Source organism: Aquarana catesbeiana, linkage group LG02, assembly GCF_042186555.1.
Source record: "Aquarana catesbeiana isolate 2022-GZ linkage group LG02, ASM4218655v1, whole genome shotgun sequence".
NCBI lineage: Eukaryota > Metazoa > Chordata > Amphibia > Anura > Ranidae > Aquarana > Aquarana catesbeiana.
In genome coordinates, this window is record NC_133325.1 from 694,223,739 (window position 1) to 694,250,147 (window position 26,409).

At 43.2% G+C, this 26,409-nt stretch overlaps 1 protein-coding gene across 6 annotated transcripts in view; it reads left to right on the forward strand.

Moving 5' to 3' along the window:
* Positions 1-26,409, forward strand: part of ANKRD13B (ankyrin repeat domain 13B) — a 358,728-nt gene that overhangs the window by 232,068 nt on the left and 100,251 nt on the right. For all 6 annotated transcript variants that reach the window (XM_073616842.1, XM_073616837.1, XM_073616841.1 and 3 more), the window contains exons 2-3: positions 12,888-13,023; positions 22,291-22,415. In XM_073616842.1, the coding sequence (XP_073472943.1) occupies positions 12,888-13,023; positions 22,291-22,415 (261 nt within the window). The remainder of the gene's footprint in view (positions 1-12,887; positions 13,024-22,290; positions 22,416-26,409) is intronic.

Below are 26,409 nucleotides of genomic sequence, written 5' to 3' on the forward strand. Positions count from 1 at the left end.
CCAGTAGGAAAGGATAGTTGAGAACCAGTATGAAGGATAGTTGAGAACCAGTATGAAAGGATAGTTGAGAACCAGTATGAAGGATGGTTGAGCAAATTTAAAACTGAGGATATCTATGAGCGGTAGTTTGCTTTACTTTAGTTCATGGTACCTCACATGGTCACATGCCTTGAACCAGGGGTCTCTGGGCTGGGGCCCTCTGGCTGTGGCGGAGCTGCATTTCCCATGAGGCATTGTAAAACTCTGACATTCACAGACATGACTAGGCATGGTGGGGGTTGTGGTTCCTGGGCAGCTGGTGGGTCGTTGTTTGAAACCCCTGCCTTAGATAATCTTTGAACTATGTAATTACTACTTATCGTTTATAGTTAAGATTGGGATCCTCCTGTCCTCTCGTGGTAGGAGAGAGAGAGGTCTGTCCACATGGACTGAATGTCTTGGACAGGGAAGGAATCCCTAGCGTTACAATGTGTTGACATATCTCATTGTTTCATTTCCAGATCTCCTTGGACCATGTATGATGACCTTGTTCTTTTTGTTTGTTTATTCTCTTTTTACTATTATTCCTTTTTGCTGTATTGTCAAATATGCTAAGTAAATATAGATTATCCAAATACAAAAAAAAACCAGAAGGTATCTGCACCTATCACTTTTATCACAAATCTAAAAATAAGGGGCTTCTTCCTCATTTTAGGATAGAGTATAGTGTATGGCACCCGGGTCCAACGGCCTTTCAGGAATCATTGGTTTAGAGCATCGATTAAAGTAGAACTTTACCCATAACAACTTGATAGAAAATAATGTTCTTTAGCAAGGAACATACATTCCACGTTAATAATTATGCTACCAAAATTAGTGTATGCTGTAAATTTCCTCCAGCATTGTTCCTGTTTCTTCATGCTGGAAGCTGCCATTTTGCTGAAGCCCAGAGCCACGGAATCAAAAAGCAGAACTAAACCCATTGATTTAGCCGTTTAAAAAAACATTTCCATTCCTGGAATTCCTGGGATTGCTAACTGTCACATTTGCTTGTATCAACCGAACTGTCAAACCATCAAATGGATTGTGTCATAACTGATCACATGTGCAGCACCATGGCAGTTGCAGATCAAACAGAAGCAGCTTCTTTGGCTTTAAAGGATATGAGGGGTAATTTCGCTTTAAGGCTGTCAGCAGAGCAGCCTCTACAAATTTGGTTAAAAATAGTGAGCAAATGAGCATGTGCAGAGCAGATTGAGCCAATGTATTACTGGATTTTTAACAGTAAAGGCACTTATCTTTTTTTCAAATAACAGCTTTATTGGTCATCTCAGCAGAGAAAAAACAAAAACAGAACACAGTAAATTCTGAGTAATACTGAAACAGGGGTATAGCAAGTACAGACAGTTTAGTATTAAATGGTGCAAAATCATTGTTAAATCATACTATGAACTGTTAGACAGTAAATGGGGTTTGCCATAAGTTAGGTGAGAACATACAAGAAAAAATAGGAGAAAAGGAAGGGGGAGAGAGAGATTTGAGGGGAAAAAAATAAAAGAGAAATGTTAAAGTATCATAGTAGCTCAACCACCAGCTCAGGACGGGTCCTCCCGAAGATCCAACAGCTCCCAGACCTTATCATGCATTTCCAGCCTATCCTGCAATCTAGCTGTCATTTTTTCCATTAGCTCCACGTCCTTTATTCTGTCGTACAGGGCGCCTTAGGAAGGTGGGGAGCTCCGCTTCTAGTTGAGGGCAACCAGACAGCGTGCGGCAGTAAGGATGTGTCTAAATAGCTTCTTTGATGGTTTGGCGATTTTTAGTGGTGACAAACCAAGCAGGAAGAATTTTGGCATTGTGGGGACCTGTACCTCAAAGAGGCAGGCTAGCAAGCGCTGCATTGTAAGCCAAAAGGGCACTATCATGGGGTAACTCCAGTAGATATGGTAAAGGGTACCTTTGTCCCCCTGACAGTGCCAGCACTGATCAGAGCTAGATGGATAGATGACGTGGAGCACGTCCGGAGTCAAGTACCAAAAATAAAGGATTTTTCTAGGCATTTTCCTTGTAGAGCGTGCAAAAGGAGCTCTTAGCCGCCTGGGACCAGATTGTCTGCCACATCATCCCAGGGATTGCTTCACCCAATATCTTTTTCCAACAGAACATATAGGCATGTTTACCCTGGTTTGTTATAGAGTAGGAATTAAGTAGCTGATATATGTCGGAGATCAGGCCCCGAGGTCGCGGATCCCTCCAGTATTATGCTTTCGAAGGGGGATGGTGCTGAGGATTGTAAATTTGGGACAATGGTTTGGGCATAATGGCGTATTTGCAGATATGCATAGAACACCTTGCGAGGTAACTCATATTTGTCCTGGAGTTCAGTAAACGCTAGTAATTTACTGGATCTAGGGTCTACCAAGTGTCCAAAGTGGAATAAGTTCCATGTCGCCCAGGGCGAGGACATCTGGCAGAGAAAATAGGTCAACAGCAATTTTTCCGAGTTAAGCTCGTGTTCGCGGGACAATTTGCGCCAGAGCAAACTAAGTTGAGACAGATCCCAAAATCCTACCAGTGTCTACCTCAGCATTCGCATTCCAAAGTAAACTATTTGGGTGTATAGGCGCCAGCCATGTCTTTTCAATCTCTGTCCATTTATTGTAAGATCGTTGAGGGAACTTGGAAGTTAAAGCGCACTTGGGTTGCTTGATAGTATTTTACAAGGTTAGGGAACGCTAATCCCCCATCGGAGCGGGACACCATTAATACTGAATGGGGTATCCTATGCCTCTTGTAGTTCCAGACAAAACGTATCAGATCCACTTGCAGTTTTCTTAAATGTGCTTAAGGGACGGGGATAGGCAATGTTTGGAACAGGTACAAGAGTTTATGGAGAATGGTCATCTTCACAGAGGCCATGCGACCGAGGAGGGAAATGTGGTAAGTCTTCCATTTTTGCAGTAGTTCCCTTTATGGAGCGAAATAAGGGGGGGGAAGTTTGCTTGGTATCTGGGTAATATGGACCCCCAAGTATTTTATGGCAGAGGTCTTCCATTTATAGGGGAAACACGTTTGCAGGTTGTGGACTTCACCTGCAGGGATGTTAATCGGGAGTATCTCAGATTTGGTTGCATTTATTTTCTAACCCGAGAGGGACCTATAGGTGTCGAGCTCGGCATACAAGTTGGGTAGGGAAATCTTGGGCTGAGTCAAGGTGAGTATGATATCATCTGCGAACAGTGACAGCTTAAACTCCTTTCCTCTAACCGGTATACCTTGAATGTCTAGGTTTCTGCGAATGGATGCCGGCAGGGTTCAACACATAGTGCAAACAGTAGAGACGAGAGGGGGAACCCCTGGCAGGTACCTTTAGTGACCGGGAAAGAGGGAGATAGAGCAAAAGGAGTTTTCACTTGGGATTTAGGATTGGTATAAAGGTGTATATAAATATTCCGCAGAATGGGCCCCTGGAATTCCATATGACGTAACGTGGCAAACAGGTAAGGCCAGCCAAGACGGTCAAAGGCCTTTTCCACATCCAGACTTAGTACTAAGGACTCCAAGCCATCCCTGTTCGCCACATCAATTTAAGTCTATGACCCTTCTCGTGTTGTCTCCCGCCTGACGGGGAGGGACAAAACCCACCTGATCTTTGTGAATTAGAGAGGGTAAAACCGCGTTCAGGCGTATTAAGAGAAGTTTGGTAAAGATTTTCAGGTCAGAGTTCAGAAGCGCTATAGGCTTATAGCTAGCACATAAAGAGGGGTCCTTGTCTGGCTTCAGGATCAAAGTGAGGAATGATCTCTGCATGTCTGAGGGGATGGGAGTTTGTTGAAGGAAGGCGTTAAAGAGTTTACACATATGTGGCATCAGTAGGGGAAGAAGGGATTTATAGTACTCGTAAGGGAGACTGTCTGGACCAGGGGATTTACGTGTGGGTGGTTTTAATGGTCGACATGATTTCCTCCTCTGTGATGGGTGCGTTGAGGGGAAGTAGGTCCGAGGTTTGTAGTCGAGGGACCCCACTCCGCTCTAGATAGTGATTCATGCGGTCAACTAGCTTGGGGGAAGGGGGGTTATGAAGGATCTCAGGGTTTTTGTATAAAGAGGTGTAGAACTCCTCAAAGGAGTGAACGATGCCCTGAGAATGGGATTGTAGGCAGCCCAGTCTGTTTTTGATTGGATGTGGCATCGTCACGTGAGAGCGTTCAGACAGTTTTCTAGCTAATAGGGAGGGGCCTTATTACCCTTGTCATAGTATAGTTGTTTCAGGGGTTTTTCTACTTGGCCTAGTGCCAGGTCTTTAAGGCACTTATTTTTAATGTTTTACATAGCTATACCTGCAAAAGGGGCCAGCCTGATCTACTGTAGCAGGACTTAATTTTCTGACTAAATTACCTCTTTAATTTAAAGCTGAACTCCAGGTATGGTTTGTATTGCAGAGTTACATTGGTCCAGCTTGGACCAATGTAAGTATGCATATTTCATTCCAGTGGGATCACTGTGGAAACTGAGAATTACTGCAGTAGTTGCCACTGTCTTCCAAGTCCCGATCATAGGGTTGCTTGCTCGGAATGGCTGCTATTCAGAGAACTCCTTGCATTATTTTCAATGAATGCAAAGAATTTTTATAGTAAATGAGATAGAGATTGTGATGTAACCACCCTGCCTCTTCACCTTGTCCAGTCAGAGAACATTTTGCATTTAATGGCATTGGACCCAGAAGACTGTGGTGGTAACTGTAGTAGCAGCGACTACTGCAGTGATTTTCTGCTTCCTCCCGTGGAATCCACATTCAGCCGCCTAGGCGATTGACGTTGCATGTATTGTTTGTTTGACTTCTGGGATAGTGGTGTCATTAATCCCAGTAGTCTTCGGGCATCTTGTCAACAAGTGTATGCGCTGTTCAGTATGATTATTTTGCAGGTGCGAGAACTCGATATGCACGCACTAGAATTGAAGAAGTCAAGGTGGACATATCACTCAACCACTGGGAGTTTCAGAAAGTCCATGATCTCCTCTCTTCTGCTTTGTGTCCTGGCTTTCCCTGCGGCATGGTGTGGATGGACCACAGATCGCTGGAGTAGCCCAGACAGCCTGACAAGCTCTGCAGCACACTTAGTGCTCAGCAGCGGCAGAGAGGAGATCATGGACTTTCTGAAAATCCCAGTGGTGGAGTGATATGTCCACCTTGACTTCCTCATTTTTAGTGCAAGTACATCCAGTTCTCGCACCTGCAAAATAATCATACTGAACAGCGCATATACTTGTTGACAAGATGCCCGAAGACATCTGGGATTGATGACGCCACTATCTCAGGAGGCAACCGAACAATACATGCAATGTCAAACGCCTAGGCGGCTGAATGTGGATTCCACAGGAAGATTTAAAAAAAATAAGAGCGCTGCAATTTGTATAATTAATCCAAGATTGAGGGAGAGTATATTGCCTTTATTTGCTAGTGGCTCTTTTAAGTATTTAGCGCCCACTTTTTCTTATTTTTGAATCTCTGCTTTCACAGCAGCCCCACGTGTATGGAATATGCATACTTACATTGGTCCAAGCTGGACCAATGTAATTATGCACTACAAGCTATACCTGACTTCAGCTTTATTATCATATAGTAATTTATTCCACACTGCATCCAGTCAAATACTGACAGTTATTAGCAAGATAACCAACACGCGAATCGTAAAAGAGAGCATCTGGTTGCTATGGGCAGCACAGAAGCCGTTCTAAATGCTGCCATGTTTGTAGCAGTGCAGTGTCGGTCTTATGCCAGGAGCCTGTGTTCCCTGGGAAAGGCTTGTTCTGGATGCATGCTTACTGGAGTCCTTTGTGACAGAGATACGCGCAGGAGCAGAGTAAAAGGGAAACAGCAGGATCTCCCCACTGCCTGGGGAGATTGCTTAGAGGCCAAATTATAGTGGAAGCAGCACACACAGCCGTCTGTTATGGACTGTCAGTCCCTGGAGAGCTTCATGCTGCCAGAACTTTCTATCAGATCGAGTTAGAGTTCAGATTATGAGCCTTGTCAGTTGATGTAATACTGCCGGAACGAAAGGAAGCTCAAAATAATTAACATTGTGCTGTATGGATCAATTCACACACTCAAGGAAAGAGAGGTGTGTATGAAGGGCCAGCTTGCTGCAATCTTGCTGCAGCCAAGGCAGCTTGCTTCAGTGGTAAATGTGACACTATATAAAGGAAGATTTACTAAAACTGGAGCACACAGACTCTGGTGCAGCTGTACATAGTAACCAATCCGCCTATAGGTTTTATTGTCAAAGCTTAAGGCCCCTTTCACACGGGCACCTCCGTTCAACAGATTCCGCTTGCTCAGTGGGGGATTGCTCCGGTCCTGTTCGCTCCTCTGTGCAGAGTGGATACGGACACAGTCCCACTCTCCTCTATTAGGAAATCAGATGGAAACGGACCGCCTGTCCATATTCATCCGATCTTATTTGATTCGATCTACCAGACAGATGGAAAATAGGACCACCATCCATCTGTATTTTGCGGCCAGGATCGGATTGGATAGGAGAAACGGCAAGGTCCGATCAGGTCCACCTGAAAAACTGAAATGCGGACCTGATCGGACAGCCCGTGTGAAAGGGCCCTAATTGAACGAACTGAAATTAGAAGATGATTGGTTACAACGCACAGCTGCACTAGTTTTAATAAATCTCCCCCTATGGTTGTTTTTAGTAATGTAGAGGTTCTTCTACATTTCCTTAAAGGGTAGATTCACCCAAAAAAACAATATTTTAGCTGTTGATAAAACTTGGTGGGCTTAGTCAACCCTTGCTTCTTAAATGCCTTGGATGCTTCAGCAGCATGACCTACCATCTATAGTTCCTGACTCTGTTTCTGTTACCCACTTGTTGCCTTCTCCATAATATAAAATTATTATTTTTACAATACATCATTTATATAGTGCCAGCAGGTTTCACAGAGCTTTACAAAATAAAAAGACTACGGTTACAAAACAATTCAAGACAAAAGGATTAGGAGGCCCTGCTCATGGGAGCTTGCAATCTAAAAGTGAGGGTGAAGTGATATAAAAAGGCAATAAAAGGTCAGCTGTTGGGTTGAGATGGAATATGCCTCCCTGAAGAGATGAGTCCCAGTGATTAAATAAAGACGGACAGAGTAGAAGATAGTTGGACAATCTGGGGTAAAGCATTCTGAAGGATGGGAGAGGCTCTGGAGAAATCCTGGAGGAGAGCACAGGAGAAGGCAATGGAGTAGCTAAAGAACAGGAGGTCTTGAGAGCAGGGATGGGTGAACAGTTGGGCCTGAGCATAAGTTCGAGGCCGAACTTTCGTTTTTCGGACGTTCGACGAACATCCGAACTAATGGGTCATTTGACCGTTTGTTCGCCCCCCCCCGAACCGACCACAATGCATTGTGGTGCCGAACAGTGCATTGCAATCCCTGATTGGCTAAAGCAGTGAAAGCTTCAGCCAATCAGTGCACAGAGTACTGTCAGAGTCATGATTGGACACTGTTATCATGACTTTATCCAATCATGGCTCATTCCTGCCCCACAGTATAAAAGTATTCTTTCAATGGCAACCATTTTCAGTGTGATTTCGGCGTGGAGAGAGATAGAACGGGGCTCTGTTCAGTGCTATTAGTTAGTTAGTGTGCTATACTGTGCTATTTTGCTTCAATTGTCAGTGTAGAATATTAGTTTAGTGTCAGTCTAGGGATAGTGTGAGTGTAGTGAGGAGGACCATCATTCAGCTTTGCATAATGTGCAGCTAGAGTACGGACAGCTCAAATAGTTTCACTGTAGTGTAGTGAGACCGTGTCATTCATATATACATTAGTGTAGAGTAGGGACAGCTCAGATAGTTTCAGTGTAGTGTAGTGAGACCGTGTCAGTAATCTTTACATTAGTGTATAGCTAGAGCAAGGACAGTTTAGATAGCGTCAGTGTAGTAATGGTTGAACACCGTTTATTTGATTGCATTACTTACAGTTTAATGCCATTTACTTCTGTGTGCGATACTGCCAGTTTAACGCCATATAGTTCTGTGTGCGTTACTGGCAGTTTAATGCCATATAGTTCTGTGTGCGTTACTGGCAGTTTAACGCCATATAGTTTTGTGTTTGCGTTACTGCCAGTTTAAAGCCATATAGTTTTTTGTGCGTTACTGCCAGTTTACGCCATATAGTTCTGTTTGCGTTGCTGCCAGTTTAACGCCATATCGTTTTGTGTGTGCTACTGCCAGTTTAACGCCATATAGTTCTGTGTGTGTTACTGCCTGTTTAATGTCATATAGTTTTTACTGCAAGTTTAATGCCATTTACGTGTCCACAGGAAAAGGTGGACGTGGTGGTCAGTCCTCAGGCAGGGCATCATTTTCTCTGTTTAGTGAGTTTGCCCGTGCTATCCAGCCACAGCATGCAGAGGAGGTGGTGGACTGGCTTACTAAACCTTCCTCATCCTCCTCATCCTCTGTTACGCAAGCAGAGACAAGTGTGCAGTCCCCTGCAGTTGCCAGAGTGGATAAACCTGCCTCCTTGTCCACATCTATTCCTGCCATAGCCCCAACATCAGCCATGGAGGAGTCAGCTGAGTTATTTGACCACAGTGTCAGCCACTTTCTCCTTGATGATGCCCAGCCATTATTGGATTCAAATATTGGTTCTGAGGTTGAGCATGACAGGAACATGAGCCTAGAGAGAGGGGAGAACACTGGTAGACAAATTGGCATTCGTGTTCCCCAAGCCGCAGCGTATTGCCAAGTTGTCTCTAGTGGTAATGATGATGATGATGATGGAGGAGATGGAGATGATGATGATGAGGTCACTGATGCGACTTGGGTGCCAGATAGAGCAGAGGAGGAAAGTGAAGATGAGGCGGCACAGCCCAAGGAGGCCGACATTAAGAAAGAGTAGAAAGCAGCCACCTTATTCCATCACATTCTGCAGCTGTTATCTCCCGGCCCACTCCCCAAAGCTCAGCTGTCTGGGACTTTTCCAGCACATCTGCAGCAGATCGCACAGTTGCTATCTGCAAACTGTGTCTCAGGCACATCAAACATGGCAAAAACACCAGCCATTTGGGTACCACATGCTTAACAAGGCATTTAACGTCCAACCACTCAGTCTGTTGGCAAGAGCACCTAAAAGCCACACAAAAGGGGCACAAATCTGTCCTTCCTCCTTACCCACTTCAGTCTGCCTCTGCTATACCGAGTCATTACCTCTCAGCAGCCAAAACTGACAGGGATGATGGTATAGCACAGGGTGACCCAGGTCCTCGCAGCACATCTGCCAGCAGCACACCACCAGCTGTACACTGTAGCTGGCAAATTTCTCTGCCCCATCTGCTGCAGCGGAAAAAAAAATACAGTCCCTGCCACCCACATGCCCAGCGTCTAAATGCAAGATTGTCAAATGTGTTGGCTTTCCAACTTCTGCCTTTCAGCCTTGTGGTTTCTGCCCCCTTCCGTGAGTCTTTAGACATTTCAGGCGGTCATACACAGCCAGTGCTCGGTTGGCTGAAATTCAGCGGGAATTCCACCTGCCCATTAACCGCCTGATTTGTGACATGCCCACCAGGTGGAACTCGACTTTGGCAATGCTGCAGCAGCTATACATGCAGCAGAGGGCCGTCAACGAGTACGGCACGATGACAGGCTCAGGCCGTCTCAGCTTTTTTTCCCCACGCCAATGGCTGATCTTTAAGGATGCATGCAGTGTATTGTCACCATTTAAGGAGGCCACAAGGATGGTGAGCCGTGACAGTGCATGCATCAGTGACACAATCCCTGTTGTGTTCCTGCTGGAGCAGACTCTGCATTGCATTATGGAAAGGGCACTGGAGGCAGAGCAGCAGGAGGAAGAGGAGGACTTTCTTTCCTCTCAAGGCCCACTTTATCCAGACACCATCATTCCTATGTCACAGAACACACAGGAGGAGAGAGGGGAGGAGGATGAGGAGGAGGACTCTGTAAGTGATGGCTTTCCAACCCCAGGACCCTTGGGAGTAGTATGTGGCTGGGAGGAGGAAGTTTCAGATACTGTCAGCCTGGATGACCCCGAGGAGTGTGCTTCTCAAGCCTCTGCAAATTTGAGGAGCATGGGCAACCTCATGTATCAAAGCCTGTGAAAGGACCCAAGAATACGTGGCATAAAGGAGAAGGATGATTACTGGTTGGCAACCCTCCTTGACCACCGTTATAAGGGGAAGGTCTCAGAACTCATCCTGTCCGCACAGAGAGTGCAGAAGATAAAATCTCTTGAGGACATGTTAAAGAGGATTTTATTGAACATTTTTCCTGACTCCAGTAGGTTACAGTGTCGTGGAAAATGTAGTTTTGAGTCCTCAGTTGGTCAAGAGAGGAGCGTTGGAGAAGGCGCCGTCTAAGTGAAGCATTTCGGAATTTTTTTAGTCCTCGCCGCCCAGGCCTGTCAGCTTCCACATCCCATTGGCAGCGTCTGCATCACATGGTGGACGATTACCTCTGGGCCAAAACAGAGGTGGAGCGCTTTCCAGCTGACGATCCACTGACTTACTGGGTCATGAGAATAGACCACTGGCCAGAACTTTCCCAGTATGCTTTTGAGTTGTTGGGCTGCCCTGCATCCAGTGTGCTTTCAGAACAGGCATTCAGTGCTGCAGGAGGTTTCGTTACTGATCATAGAACGCGTCTGTCCACAGACTCCGTGGACCGTTTGACTTTTATAAAAAATTAATCAGTCCTGGATTACCAGCTATGAAGCCCCTGATGCCAATGTCACTGATTAAGTCTTTTTGAGATGTGAAATCTCTGCAGGACTTCGAGGCTGCCTAGTTTTGAGGGTGTTCAATCATTTCATCTGGAAGAATGTTTTTGGTATAGGTTTCATTTTTCAGCACCTGTTTGACAGGTGCATATCATTGCAATTTTCTTTGCCTTCATCAAGAGCACCTCTATAGGGTTACGATGGAAAGGCGCCATCGACACCCAAAGAACAATTTTTCTGCACCTGTTTGACAGGTGCATATTATTACAATTTTTGTTCGAAAGTTCTGATGCGAACCGAACAGGGGTCCATTCGACCCATCCCTACTTGGAAGAAGCAGAAATGATGGTTTGGGTGATATTTGAAGACAAGGTTGGGGATGTAGCTTGGGGTAGAGTTGAGAATAGTTTTGTATGTTGTTAATATTTTAGGTTGTATTGATTGGGGGAACAAAAGCCAGCTGGGGGCATGGCAGAGAGAGTCGGTCGACACTGAGCGATTGGTGAGGTGGATGATTCTGGCAAATTTAATGGCCACCAGGGGGAGAAGACCTGCTCACAATGGTCACAGCAGGTGTGCTGACCCAGGAATTCGAGAATCTCACCAATACATCAACCATGTGTCTCAATAAGAACTATCTGAGTTGCCCTTATACACCAATCAGATTTAGCAGATTCTGTACTGCCAATTCATATCTCTGATGGTAGCTTCAAAGTATAGGAAATACACTTCCCTATATCATGTTGAAAATATTTCTCAATCTATAATGTCAATTATGCATCTGTGATTAACTCAGAAGATAAATATTTAATGCTATCATATACAGAATATAAATGCTGGTTGAAAGGCTTTTTGTTGTCAGTAAAAGTGCCTTTAGACAGAGTTTTCAGACAGCAAAGCAGCTGTTTTGCGTCCCAGAACACCGACTAGGCTTACTACACTCCCCTCGCTCGCTCAGAATGTTTCATCCTCTACCTCCACGTTCGCTTCCCTCCTGAATATGTGGTTCTCTGCTTTTCCTTTGGTATATCTCTTTATTCTTGTACGCATGACTGGTCTGTGCTCTTAGCAAGTGCATCTAATGAAAAATTAACTTGTTTCCCATTTCATGTGAGTGGTCTTTGCAGGAAGCAAGGATGTGGAGATGATTGGGGGGGGATGGGGGGGGGGGGGCTAGACTGGACCACAGGAGACACATATACTGTCTGTACTGTGTCTGGTTGTAACTTTCTATTTTACTCCTTTCTTACAGTCAGCAATGATGATAATGTTATTCTTAAATCTAACTTTTATAGAAGGTTAAGCATAATTAAAACCTCTAAAATGAGTGCATTATGTGGGACACTTACCGTTTTCTAGATATAAAGCATATCACATTCTTTATAAAAAATTAAAATAACAAAAATAAAAACTTAACCTATTTCTTTATTTATTCATGTATCATTGAGCAATTCTTTCAGTGAGGCAGAGAGAGAATTTGGTTTTATGCCTTATGCACGTGGACGCTTAACAGTTCCTGTGTGCTGAGGCCACACGTGTCATGTACAGCCACCAAAGGAAGTAAAAGGCCACTATTGCAGGGTCAGGGTAGACATCATTGTCTCCACCTCGTCCAATCAAAAAATTCCTTGTAGTCATTGAAAAAAATACTAGGCACTGTACCGAGTGGGTGACCCCTTGTGGTTACTAAGCAGAAAGGCAGCCACTGTGCACTGGACCTGGAAGACTGCTGTTAACACTGTAATAGCGGCAACTGCAACAGAGATTTGCAGCTTCAATAGGGATTGTTCATCCAAGCTGAACCAATATAAGTGCAGTATGCATACCTAAATTTCAGTTTTAAGCTGAAAATTTGTTTTGGGCATCAGACCTGACAGCCAAAACGCATTGGCTGTTTTACAGCTGTTTCATGTCATTTCAATAAAGGATATTGCCATTTGACTTTTACCCGAGTGCCAACTGTCCCTCCAGAGAGTACTGGTTACCAGTACTGACTTATGAATGGAAAATAACAGCAATTAGGACCTGTTTTCTGACATCACTACACTGTTCCTATCAATACAATAAATTTCTATTCAGTGACATATATTATGTGTATGTAACTTCAGAAGTCTTTTTAAAATAGGTTTGTCATTGTCACTTATGTTATTGTATATGTTTTACAGGACCAGATTGAACAGGTGGACCCCCGGGGACGGACCCCCCTTCATCTAGCTACAACATTAGGTCACCTGGAATGTGCCAGAGTGTTGCTCAATCGTGGGGCTGATGTCAGCAAAGAGAACCGCAGCGGATGGACGGGTGAGTGTAGCTATTTTCCCTTCATCTCTGTAGTGTAATATGAATGTTTAAGAACACAAAAATTGGTTTTTGGAACACATTTGGAACATAATTACAGATGAAGAAGGCAAAAAGTAGTGATACCTTTTAGTGACTGAGTAAGAATATTAAAAAGATACAAGCTGTCAGCAATTTAAAGCTCCTTCTTCAGCTATAATGATAGATAAAAGGTGAAATGGTAAATGCAAAAATATATATACAGACTCTAAGACATTTTAAAAAGACAAAATGTTAAAAGGATAGTGAAGCCTGACATATAAAAACTAATAAGCAAGCTTTAGAGCAGTAGTGTTCAACTTACTTGATAGGGGGGATCTCAAGCATGGATATTACCAAAAGACCCTACATAATATTCAATACTAATAATCTAATAATATATTCAAGTGGAATTCCAGCACACACCTAAGTAGCCCTAAAACTGTTCCCTCCTCCCTCTTAACACCTACTGTATGCTAACTAACGAGTAAGAAAGATATATATATATATATATATATATATATATATATATATATATATATATATATATACAGTATGTACTTACCTTATTTTCAGCACGCTCTGGTACAGTCACGTGATCCAGCTCCCCTGTGTCAGCCAGCGTGGCTGCAGTGGAGAGGAGGGAGCTCCAACGATGGCTGGGCCATTGAAGCCTATGGGTGATATTACCACTCTAGGCTCTACTAGCCATTGTCAGAACGCTTTTTCCTCTCCCCTGCAGCTGCCACTAGCTGATGCAGGGTAGATCATGCGACTGAACCGGAGCAGCCTAAAAATAGATAAGTATATACTGTACACCTTTCTTATACAGGTTAGGTAGCATAGATGTTCGGGGGGGGGGGGGTTTAAGGCTAGTTAGATGTAAGTTGGAATTCCAGTTTATCTGAAACTGCAGACATGCTACAGAAGATTGTCAAAGACTGTAAACATGCAAGATCCACAGCAAGATCCTTTCTAAGAGGTTAAAAAAAAGGCATACCCGATAAGAAACTAAATGGACTGCACAGAAAAAAGTAAGGTAGCTTGATAGAATTTAAAGTGGATCTTCACCCTGAAAACAAACTTCCCTCCTTTCCACCCCTTTTCCACTCCACTACACAAATATCGCTCTCTCTTTTTTTTCTTTCACCTTTTTTTAATGAAGAGGTTTTGGTCTTGCCCGCCATGCTCTTTGCTTGCCTATGTGAATGACATGCACTGTGCCTCCTGGGATATGCACATCATGTATCCCAGGAGACTGAGCCTGGAAGATCTGGCAGCCTCTTGATGACGTCAGAAAAGAACATGGCGGCAAGGGACCTGAGCAGTGGCAGCAAAACAACACTGGACCTATTGGGTGGGTGAGTATCTGAATTGTACATAACCCGCTACCCGGTAAGCAGGAGTTAGAAAAAATGAAGGGGGGGGGGGTGAACACCCACTTTAACTACTAAAACCCAGTTTTTAAAATAGTTTCCTTCACTGGCCTGATAAAAGCATCTAGGTAAAAAAAAAAGACATAAAACTGTCTGCAGGCATTCTTTTTTGTAAAACGAGTAGTCAATGTTCACTTCGCTGCTACTTACCTTAATTGCATTGTGCTGCTGAGGTTGTATTCTCCAGACAGGAGATCTGGTTAAGGGATTATGTTTGCTTAAGATGATCTATTTCGATATGGAGGCTTTCCTTTACTTCTACCTTATTTTCTTGCCACGCTATGGAAAGTTGCTACCGCAATTGGTTTTATAAAGTGTTGTATATATGAAAAAATGTTCAACAAAAACTGTCTGCAGTGGCTTCAAAGGCTGCACAATAAGTGCAAAAAGACACTTGCGGCCTTTCCCAGTGCCACAGGTTGGACACCAAGGCTTTAGAGAATTGCTTTTTAGCGCTGTAGTGTTAAAAGTCAAAAAGTCTCATTTTACTATAGTACTCGTGGCAGTTAGTTTATATAAGGAGTCAGAAATCATGCCCCCTAGTTTAACTTTTCCGGTAGTGTGCTGATCATCAGTATATTTATATTCCCAGATTTTTTTTTCTTGTTCAGATGTAAAATTTCCTTTGGTAAAAGGTATTTAATATTACAAACTTAAAGAAGCATTCCAGTCATAGTATATTTTTACATAGGTACATTGGTCCAGCTTAGACAAATGACTACTGTATGTATATGCCATACCTGGCCAATGCCCTTGGAAGATGGAAATCACTGATGTTGACACCTCTACTCCAGTGATCACCACTTGCTTCCGGGTCCCGTCCCGAGCAGCCGGTCTGATGCAGTCATGGGCACCATTTCCAGAATGAATGCAAAGTGTTCTCTGATTGGACGAGGTGGAGAGCATGACGTCACTTGCCCTTCTCTCCGCATCTTCTAATCAGAAAGCGGTTTGCATTCATTCAGGAGATGAAAAACATTCTCTGAATGGCACCCATACTGAGTAGCCAACCTCCTGTTTTTGAAATGCATCAGGGTGGCTGATCAGCATGGGATCTGGAAACTAGTGGATATCACTGTAGTAGCACTGTCCAGCTTCCAGGCGCATTGGTCAGAAATGGTATGTACTGTACATATTTACATTGGTCCAAGCTGGACCAAAGTAACTATTAAAAAATATGCCATACCTGGAATTCTTCATTAACTAAATGTTCACCCCTACCACCCCCATTAAAGCTGACAACAATAGAATGCACTATTGCACTATTCTGCCTTTTTCAACAAGGGTGCCTAAATACCCTGGGGAACCTTCTGGGCTCTTCAGGGGTGTCTTGGCAAAATGCCTAAAAATTGACCCAAATTATGTATAAGCCAGCGGGTGGATCAAACCTGCTTTTTTGTTACAAAAAGCCACAGGTATTCATTGTGCAAAATTACAACCTTGGACACTGTGCAAGTTAGCCACCAGCATCCTAACATCGGCTGAGGTCTTTGGTTGATAAGGTGGACATTGGGCACCTACACAGCATCCTTGTTTGACCTTGTGTGACTTTAACTTGTTACTTGCATATACATGCATTTTATCCCACACTATTTGTTGCATAATACTGTCTTCTGGTCAAATCATTATGGAGACATACAGTTTTCACCACCCAAACTGAAGGACCCCATAGTAATCCCATGGCTCTTGGTACTTCTTTGCATTTCAAGGTCTTCTTATAAGTGTCGTTGTACATATAGTAGGTAGCTGGAGACCACCCAAGTTCCACCTGACCCTAACTTAGCACAGCACAGACAGTGGCTCTTCTCCCTCTGCATTGAACCCCAGTGGGTATACACTCTCTCATGGCCCTTCAGTGCCTGGAAGTGTCAGGTTTATCCATTTGATGCTGCTCACACATACTGTAACATCATACAGTTTATCTATTATTACTGTATCTGTGTGGTCTGAATAGCTGAAACGACAGATTGCTATCACTGAGGCTGGTGAGATGATTAGAAGACATGTCTGTAAACAGACCTGAACTGGCCATAGGGCACGCTGGACATTTGCCTAGTGGGCCAGGGCCGCATGTCCTGGTAGGAGCGGCCTGTTGGTGACTGAACCGCGTGGCAGGAGATGGCCGGCGGCCATGGTCCAGGACGGGGCTGACGCAGTCCGTGTTCGCTGCTCGTCTGCCGCTGTGTGGCCATGCCTGTGTCTCCTCTCTCAGCGAAAAGATCTGTATCCTCTGCAGCAACTGTGCATGTGCTGGGTTTAGGCAAAACAAACCGTTCGCTGAGCTGCACCCAAAGAGGTAACTAAACTCAGTTAACTCCTTAAATGCTGAATAGTCAGTGGGGACACAGGCATGACACAAACTCAGGCACCTTGACAGCCGCGTGGAGACACAGTCACGAGTCATCATAATTACCAGTGGGGATACACTGGGATATAGGATTTCACATTGGCACATCACGGATCTTGTGGACAGATTACTGGGAGGGGCTGCAGAAGACCCAGCTGTCATGGTGCACGTTGGCACCAATGACAAAGTCAGAGGCAGATGGAGTGTCCTAAAGAACGATTTTAGGGACTTAGGAGCTAAATTGAGGAAAAGGACCTCCAAGGCAGTAGCCTCAGGAATACTACCGGTACATCGAGCCACACCAGAAAGGCAGAGGGAGATTAGGGAAGTAAACAAGTGGCTGAAGAGCTGGTGTATTAAGGAGGGGTTTGGGTTCCTGGAGGACTGGGCCGACTTCTCAGTCGATAATCGGTACTATAGAAGGGACGGACTGCACCTAAATGAGGAGGGTGCAGATCTGCTGGGAATGAAGATGGCAAAAAAGTTAGAGGGGTTTTTAAACTAGGCGATGGGGGGGAGGGTCCAGAGGTAGAGATAGTCAGCACGGAAGATATTCCAGAGGGTAGTGTTGGGGGCATTAGTGGTAGGTTGACCAAAGCGCAAAAACACAAGGTAAGTATAGTAGCAAGTCCTAGTTGCAATCTCGAAACACCCAATACGAGGACAATATGCGACTGGTCTAAACAATGTGGCATGTTCACCAATGCCAGGAGCATGGCGGACAAGATGGGTGAACTAGAGATACTGTTGTACAAGGAGGATTTGGATTTTGTGGAAATTTCAGAGACCTGGTTCAACAGCTCTCATGATTGGCTGGCAAACATTCAAAAGTATACCCTTTACCGCAAGGATAGAGAGGGTAAAAAAGGGGGAGGGGTATGCCTATATATCAAGAATAATGTACAAGTGAATGTGAGAGATGACATCACTGAGGGAGCTAGGGAGGAGGTGGATTCCTTATGGGTAGAGCTCCAAAGGGATGAAGCTAAGGGGAAAATAATACTGGGAGTATGCTATAGGCCCCCTAACCTGAGGGAGGACGTGGAGACAGATCTCCTATCACAATTTGGATTAGCAGCAAGGATGGGAAGTGTTATCATAATGGGGGATTTTAATTATCCAGACATAGACTGGGCGGAGGGAACCACGTATTCATTTAAAGCTCGCCAGTTCCTTAATGTCTTGCAGGACAATTTTATGGGTCAGATGGTAGACGCACCAACTAGAAATAAAACATTACTGGATCTACTGATTACCAACAATACAGACCTGATCACGGATGTGGAAATACGGGGAAATTTAGGTAACAGTGATCACAGGTCAATTAGTTTCAGTATAAATCACACAAATAGGAAACATAAAGGGAATACAAAGACACTGAATTTCAAAAGAGCCAACTTCCCTAAACTACAAACCTTGCTAAAAGGCATAAATTGGGATAAAATATTAGGAACAAAGAATACGGAGGAGAGATGGGTTTGCTTTAAGAGCATATTAAATAAGGGCATTAGCCAATGTATCCCATTGGGAAAAAAATTTAAAGAGCGAACAAAAGTCATGGATGGCTTAATTCCAATGTAAAAATGTATATAACAGCAAAGGAGAAGGCCTTAAAAAAATACAAGGTTGAGGGATCATCCTCAGCATTCAGACTTTATAAAGAATGCAACAAGAAATGTAAGGATGCAATTAGGACGGCTAAGATAGAATATGAAAGACACATGGCGGAGGAGAGCAAAAAAAATCCCAAGAAATTCTTTAAGTATGTAAACAGTAAAAAAGGAGGACAGACCATATTGGCCCCATAAAGAATGAGGAAGGACATCTGGTTACAAAGGATGGGGAGATGGCGAAGGTATTGGATTTATTCTTCTCCTCAGTCTTCACAAGTGAATCGGGGGGCTTCAGTAACCAAAACTGCAGTGTTTATCCTCATGACACAACACAGGAAGCACCTCCTTGGTTAACAGAGGACAGAATTAAAATTAGACTTGAGAAACTTAACATTAATAAATCACCGGGACCAGATGGCTTGCATCCGAGGGTACTTAGGGAACTCAGTCAAGTGATTGCCAGACCGTTGTTCCTAATTTTTACAGACAGTCTACTGACTGGAATGGTACCAGCTGATTGGAAAAAAGCCAATGTAGCACCAATATTTAAAAAGGGCCCAAAATACATCCCTGGGAATTACAGACCAGTTAGCCTAACATCAATAGTATGTAAACTCTTGGAGGGGATGATAAGGGACTATATACAAGATTTTAGTAATGAGAACGGTATCATTAGCAGTAATCAGCATGGATTCATGAAGAATCGTTCTTGCCAAACCAATCTACTAACCTTCTATGAGGAGGTGAGTTGCCATCTAGATAAAGGAAGGCCCGTAGACGTGGTGTATCTGGATTTTGCAAAAGCATTTGACACAGTTCCCCATAAACGTTTACTGTACAATATAAGATCCGTTGGCATGACCATAGGGTGGGTACATGGATTGAAAACTGGCTACAAGGGCGAGTTCAGAGGGTGGTGATAAATGGGGAGTACTCGGAATGGTCAGGGGTGGGTAGTGGGGTTCCCCAGGGTTCTGTGCTGGGACCAATCCTATTTAATTTGTTCATAAACGACCTGGAGGATGGGATAAACAGTTCAATCTCTGTATTTGCAGACGATACTAAGCTAAGCAGGGCAATAACTTCTCCATGGGATGTGGAAACCTTGCAAAAAGATCTGAACAAATTAATGGGGTGGGCAACTACATGGCAAATGAGGTTCAATGTAGAAAAATGTAAAATAATGCATTTGGGTGGAAAAAATAACCTCTGGGGGAATCTAGGATGGAAAAGGACCTGGGGGTCCTAGTAGATGATAGGCTCAACAATGGCATGCAATGCCAAGCTGCTGCTAACAAAGCAAACAGAATATTGGCATGCATTAAAAAGGGGATTAACTCCAGAGATAAAACGATAATTCTCCCACTCTGCAAGACTCTGGTCCACCTAGAGTATGCTGTCCAGTTCTGGGCACCAGTCCTCAGGAAGGATGTACTGGAAATGGAGCGAGTACAAAGAAGGGCAACAAAGCTAATAAAGTGTCTGGAGGATCTTAGTTATGAGGAAAGGTTGCGAGCACTGAACTTATTCTCTCTGGAGAAGAGACGCTTGAGAGGGGATATGATTTCAATATACAAATACCGTACTGGTGACCCTACAATAGAAATAAGACTTTTTCGCAGAAGAGAGTTTAACAAGACTCGTGGCCACTCATTAAAATTAGAAGAAAAGAGGTTTAACCTTAAACTACGTAGAGGGTTCTTTATTGTAAGAGGAGCAAGGATGTTGAATTCCCTTCCACAGGCGGTGGTCTCAGCGGGGAGCATCTATAGCTTCAAGAAACTATTAGATAAGCACCTGAATGACCACAACATACATGGATATACAATGTAATACTGACACATAATCACACATTGGTTGGACTTGATGAACTTGTGTCTTTTTTCAACCTCACCTACTATGTAACTATGTAACATCAGCTATAGCATGAAAATGGGATTAGGGGTGGGGGTTGCGGGTCTGTCAGTGGAGGGAGGGGATGGTATTTGGGGGGGTTGGGGGCTGTCAGTGGGGGTTGGAGGTCGGTAGTTTGGCGGGGGTGGTGTTTGAGGGAGGGGGCCTGTCAGTGGCTGGAGGGGACAGTAGTTGTGGTGGTCTGTCAGTGGGGGTCCTTTGTGTGGGCGGCAGTTGGTGGGGTTTGCGTTGCAGTGTGGGGGATCTGCTCTGTGTTGGTGGCACGTCGCCAGGCTACCCCCCATCCCTGGAGGAATTGGCTGCTCGTTCTGGAATGCACGGAACTGTTTTTGTCCTAGTCCGGGCCTATCTGAAAACTACTTAAATGGGGAGCCATGCATACTAATTTAGGGCTTTCTGTTTCAATCGGTTTATTCAATTTTCAGAATTACAGTTAAACGTTGTAATTTAATACAAAAGAGTGCAAAATGGCCCTGACATGAACATTCAACATGAAGTCTTCAATAGCATGTTTTAAAGCTAAGGAATTAAGACATAAATCTATTAAGGTCCACCATTGGGTATTAGAGACTGTGACATAGTGGTCAACTTATAAGAAAACGATTATTGAGAAACATATTCGTTTATATGTCACTAATAGGCCAAACAACCCATGTGCCTTTCATCAGGCCAACTTTGTGCATTTGGCGGAGGGATCAAGCAGGACAGCATTCACCCACCCATCTACCTAGGCAACCTATAAGCATAATATTGACATTATTACAACCATAGTGACCATTATGTCATCCATCACTGAACTTAATTATTGAACCCCCCCCCCCCAAAAAAAAAAAAAATATATATATAAGTATTGTATACGTAGAAAACTCGAGTGTAGCAGCGACATATCCTTTGAGGGACATTGTTACCAACAAAACCTAGACGGGAGCCCCAAAATCGAGACAGCGGGTTCGGCCAGAGGGCCCATCTTGCACTTAAGTGAAGGAATGGAAGAAGCAAGTAAAAAAAAAAAAAGAGAAGGAAGTGAGTCAGAAAGGAGAACAAAGAGGTGAGACCACACCTGTTCAGGAGTCCATCCCAGCACCGATCCACTGTTAATCCCAAGTGTTCGGTACCCTTAGGTAAGAAAGCCAAGGGGCCCACACTTTTTCAAACAGGGTTTGTTTGTCCCGTAGGACGCTGACCAATTTTTCATTGAGCATGATCCAGGTTAGTTTGCGCTTCCTTAAAAGCTAAGTCGATCACTGGACTTTTCCAAGCAGTAGCAATGGATATTTTGGCTGCCAAAAACATATAATATATTAGAGTCTGTGTGTACCTTGGGATATTCTCCACAGGTCCCTTAAGCAAGGCTATGCAAGGGTCTTTAGTAATGTTAACCATGGTAACTGAGTGAATTAAGGAATAAACCCGTATCCAGAAGTGATGGACCTTAGAACAAGTCCACCACATATGAAGAGCAGAGCCAACCTGTCCACAGCCCCGAAAGCAGGAGGGGAACGAATCCGAATACATTTTGGAGAGGCGTTCTGGCACAAGATACCATTGCGCAACCACTTTGTATCCTGCTTCAATCAGGGCAACATTCATTATGCCCTTATGAATGCATGTAGTCCAGGATTAATTTAGGGCTTTCATACATAAATAACCATGCATACCATGGCATATTATGTGGAACTGGTCATATCAGGAGGCTGATGTGGATGATGCCTGCGATTTATGTGCCTTTGTAAATAATGGCATGTTTAAGCATTTATTTATTGTGAATGTGGCTCATGAGCTAACAATCATTGGGATACCTTTGTATTAACAGAAAACATTAATTATAAACAATGTAGCATAGTCAAATTTGTTCAGGAGAACTTTTTACAGCTGAATAGTGTAAAATAGTTGCATAGTCGCATAGTTGCAATTTTTAACACAGTCATTTAATTTTTATCAGTGCTTCAGGAAGCAGTCAGCACACGTGACTTAGAGCTGGTCCGCTTGATTTTACGGCATCGGGACTACCAAAGGGCTCTTAAACGTCTGGCAGGGATACCCGTCTTACTGGAGAAACTGCGAAAGGTATGTTTGAATGAGTGATCTAAATACAAATATTCTTCCTGTATGGTCTCTTGGAGAATGCATATATTCTGTCTATTAAATGATGGCTTTTAAATATTTAAGAGTTTATTACTCTAAAAATCTGCTGGTAATAACGCACAGAGGAATATTCACAGTTTCATCAGACATACGCACTGTGTTAGTTTTATTTTCTTGTATTTATAGAGCTTTGTTGTATTCTGTAGAAATTTCAGAAGCTTATGTAGTAAACTTGCTATTTATATATTGTTAAAAGAAAATGAAGTATTTTCATTTACACTGTATTAGTTATATTGTAAAGTTTACCTAAAATGTTTTATTTTCTGTGCCATATTATCCTGACTGTACTTTGTATACAGATTTTTAGATAACTTTTTATAATAGACATCTGTTTGTTAATGCTGAACTCCAGGAATTCAGCCAATCGGTAAAATGTGCTGGCATACTATGAGTTAAGTCCAACGAGGTGCATGCCACCTCCTGGACCTATTTCTTTAATGTACATCTGACAGTTTTACGGAGCTTTGGGAATACAGCTATAGCTATACTCCTGGAGTTGACATAAGGTCATAAGGTAAGAGCACACAGATCTTGTGCAATAAAACATATTTTATGTATTTTTATTAATATAAAAGCAATAAAGGTCCCTGGGAAGAAGTTCATCTGAGGCTGCTGGAGTAAGTAAGCTGGATGCAATCCACGTGTCATGGCCAGTGATGGGGCTGTGTATTAATTCTTGCAACTGCCAAATCACTTGAGAAAGATAGAATGCCTTGAAAAAGTATTCATACCCCTTGAAAATGTTCCACATTTTGTCATGTTACAACCAGAAAACGTAAATGTATTTTATTGGGATTTTATGTGATAGACCAACACGAAGTGGCACATAATTGTGAAGTGGAAGAAAAATGATAAATGGTTTTTAAAATTCTTTACAAATAAATATGTGAAAAGTGTGGTGTGCATTTGTATTCAGCACCCCTGAGTCAATACTTTGTAGGACACAGAAGTCACCTAATTAGTAAATAAATCGAGTCCACCTGTGTGTAATTTAATCTCGGTATAAATACAGCTTTTCTGTGAAACCCAGAGGTTTGTTAGAGAACCTTAGTGAACAAACAGCATCATGAAGGCCAAGAAACACACCAGACAGGTCAGGGATAAAGTTGTGGAGAAGTTTAAAGCAGGGTTAGGTTAAAAAAAGATATCCCAAGCTTTGAACATCTCACGGAGCACTGTTCAATCCATCATCCGAAAATGGAAAGAGTATGGCACAACTGCAAACCTACCAAGACATGGCCGTCCACCTAAACTGACAGGCTGGGCAGGGAGAGAGCATTGATCAGAGAAGCGTCCAAGAGGCCCATTGTAATTCTGGAGGAGCTGCAGAGATCCACAGCTCAGGTGGGAGAAATCTGTCCACAAGACAACTATTAGTCGTGTACTCCACAAATCCGGCCTGTATGGAAGAGTGGCAAGAAGAAAGCAATTGTTGAAAGAAAGCCATAAGAAGTCCTGCAAACATGTGGAAGAAGGTGCTGTGGTCATAATTGAACTTTTTGGCCTAAAAGTAAAACGCTATGTGCGGTGGAAAACTAACTGCACATCACCCTGAACACACCATCCCCACCGTGAAACATGGTGGTGACAGCAACATGTTGTGGGAATGCTTTTCTTCAACAGGGACAGGGAAGCTGGTCAGAGTTAATGGGAAGATGGATGAAGCCAAATAAAGGGCAATGTTAGAAGAAAACCTGTTAGAGTCTGCAAAAGGCGGAGGTTCACCTTCCAGCAGGACAACGACCCTAAACATACAGCCAGAGCTACAATAGAATGGTTTAGATCAAAGCATATTCATGTGTTAGAATGGCCCAGTCAAAGTCCAGACCTAAATCCAATTAAGAATCTGTGGCAAGACTCGATAATTGCTGTTCACAGAGGCTTTCCATCCAATCTGACAGAGCTTGAGCTATTTTGGAAAGAAGAATGGGCAAAAATTTCACTCTCTAGATGTGCAAAGCTGGTAGAGACATCCCCAAATAGACCTGCAGCTATAATTTCAGCGAAAGGTGGTGTGTTGGTCTATCACATAAAATCCCAAAAAAATTCATTTACATTTTTTGGTTGTAACAAAACAAAATATGGAAAATTTCAAGGGGTATGAATACTTTTTCAAGGCACTGTAATTATTTGTCAGCCTCATGAACTACTACACAACCCACCTTTGGCCACGGCATGCCAATTATATCCAGGCAACTTTATTTTATTAATAAATAATTATTGCAATATTTAATATTTATAGCGCTTTTCTCCCTAAGGATTCAAATAGTTTTTTCTACTGTTTGGGCAGATGGTGATGCAGGAGGCTTGGGCGTATTCAGTAGAATATCATACAAGGGCCAATTTTAGACAGAGGCCAATAAACTTGACAGTATCTTTGGAGTGTCAGAGGAAACCCATGCAAGAGCAGGAAGAGCATGCAGACTCCACCAACATGAGATGTGCTTATTACCCTGGGACTTTTCTCTTTTTCTTTTTTTTTTATATTAATAAATACTGAGTTTTTATTGCACGAGGTTCGTGCACTCTTTTTTTTTTTTTCTAATTTCCACAGAAGGAGAATGTCAGACAATGCCAGGTATTTTGGTGCAATTACAGTATGTGACAGTGTATTGAGTGTGAAGTGTCTTCTCAGGAGGCCAGTATCACATTTTAAATAGATTTTCCAAGCTAGATCATTTCTTATTATTCTCAGCTTTTAGGAAAAAGAGACAGGTCAGCTGTGCTATTCACTACCTCTGTGGAGATCAAGCCAATGATAAAGTGCTTCATGTATGACCACCTTTATTTTCAATACATTTTTATTGAGTTTTAAACATTTTGCTACAAACATCTTAAAGTGCGACAAAACAACAGTAGTTATGTTTTTTTCATAGCATAAAGATACAAATTAGGGCAGCTGGGTATAGCGTTGGGAAGGGACAATAACAAAGCAATACTAGAATATTAAAATAATAAACAATTGAAATAACAAAAAGTCAGTGGAGAAACAGAATAAGTGATTCAAAAAGTCACAAATAGAATTAAGCTTCAGTGGTCAACAGGCAGGTGGGCCCCTCTCAGGGGGTGATCCAGCAACTCCAACACTTAGGCCAAGGCAGTATAGGCATACACTCGTTCCAAAACCAGACCGAATATAAGACAAAAACACTCCAATAGTGTATTGCTAAAACCAATATTCCTTTAATAGATAATGAAGTTGCACTCACGTATCATCAGAAAATGTTAAGCGTAAATCCAGCATAGGTTCAGCATGACAAACGCCAGGAAAGTAGGTTTCTTCCAGCATCAAAGATGGCTGACATGCGACTGGGTGCGTGATGGTGTATGTGCGTGGCTCCTTCCTATGCGTTTCGTCACATCTGACATCATCAGGGGAAGGGGGAATAGACAATAGTCCAGGTTGTTATTAGGATTATCAATACAGAAAGGAGAAACATACAGCGCATTGCCAAAAGGGGTTCAGATCCACAGGTTCTGGGGGTGAGGAAAGCAGATAAGAAGGAGGGAAGGGTGGACATAGGAGAAAAAGGGGTAGGTAAAATGGCCACAGCCAAACCAAGCCTAAAGACCCAGCAAGCCCATGTCAGTTCCAAAAGGAAGAAAATGTGTGAACCAGGGGTTCCAGATAGCAGAGCATGTTTACATTGCGTCAGACAACCTGGCCTCGGCTTTCTCATGCAGCATAGTCTGCGTAATCCTGGATTTACTTTTAGCTGTAGATAGATTGGAAGTTCTCTGTGCCTTACGAATTGTCTGCTGAGCAGTAGTAGGAACATGGACCATAACTGAATTGTACCTTGAGGAATCTTGAGGAGACTGGGTGGTCAAGGACAGAGTAGAGCATATTCCGCTGTGAGCGGGACTTCCTGTCCCATTAGAGTTGTAAGGAGCGAGAAAACAGCAGTCCGGAATT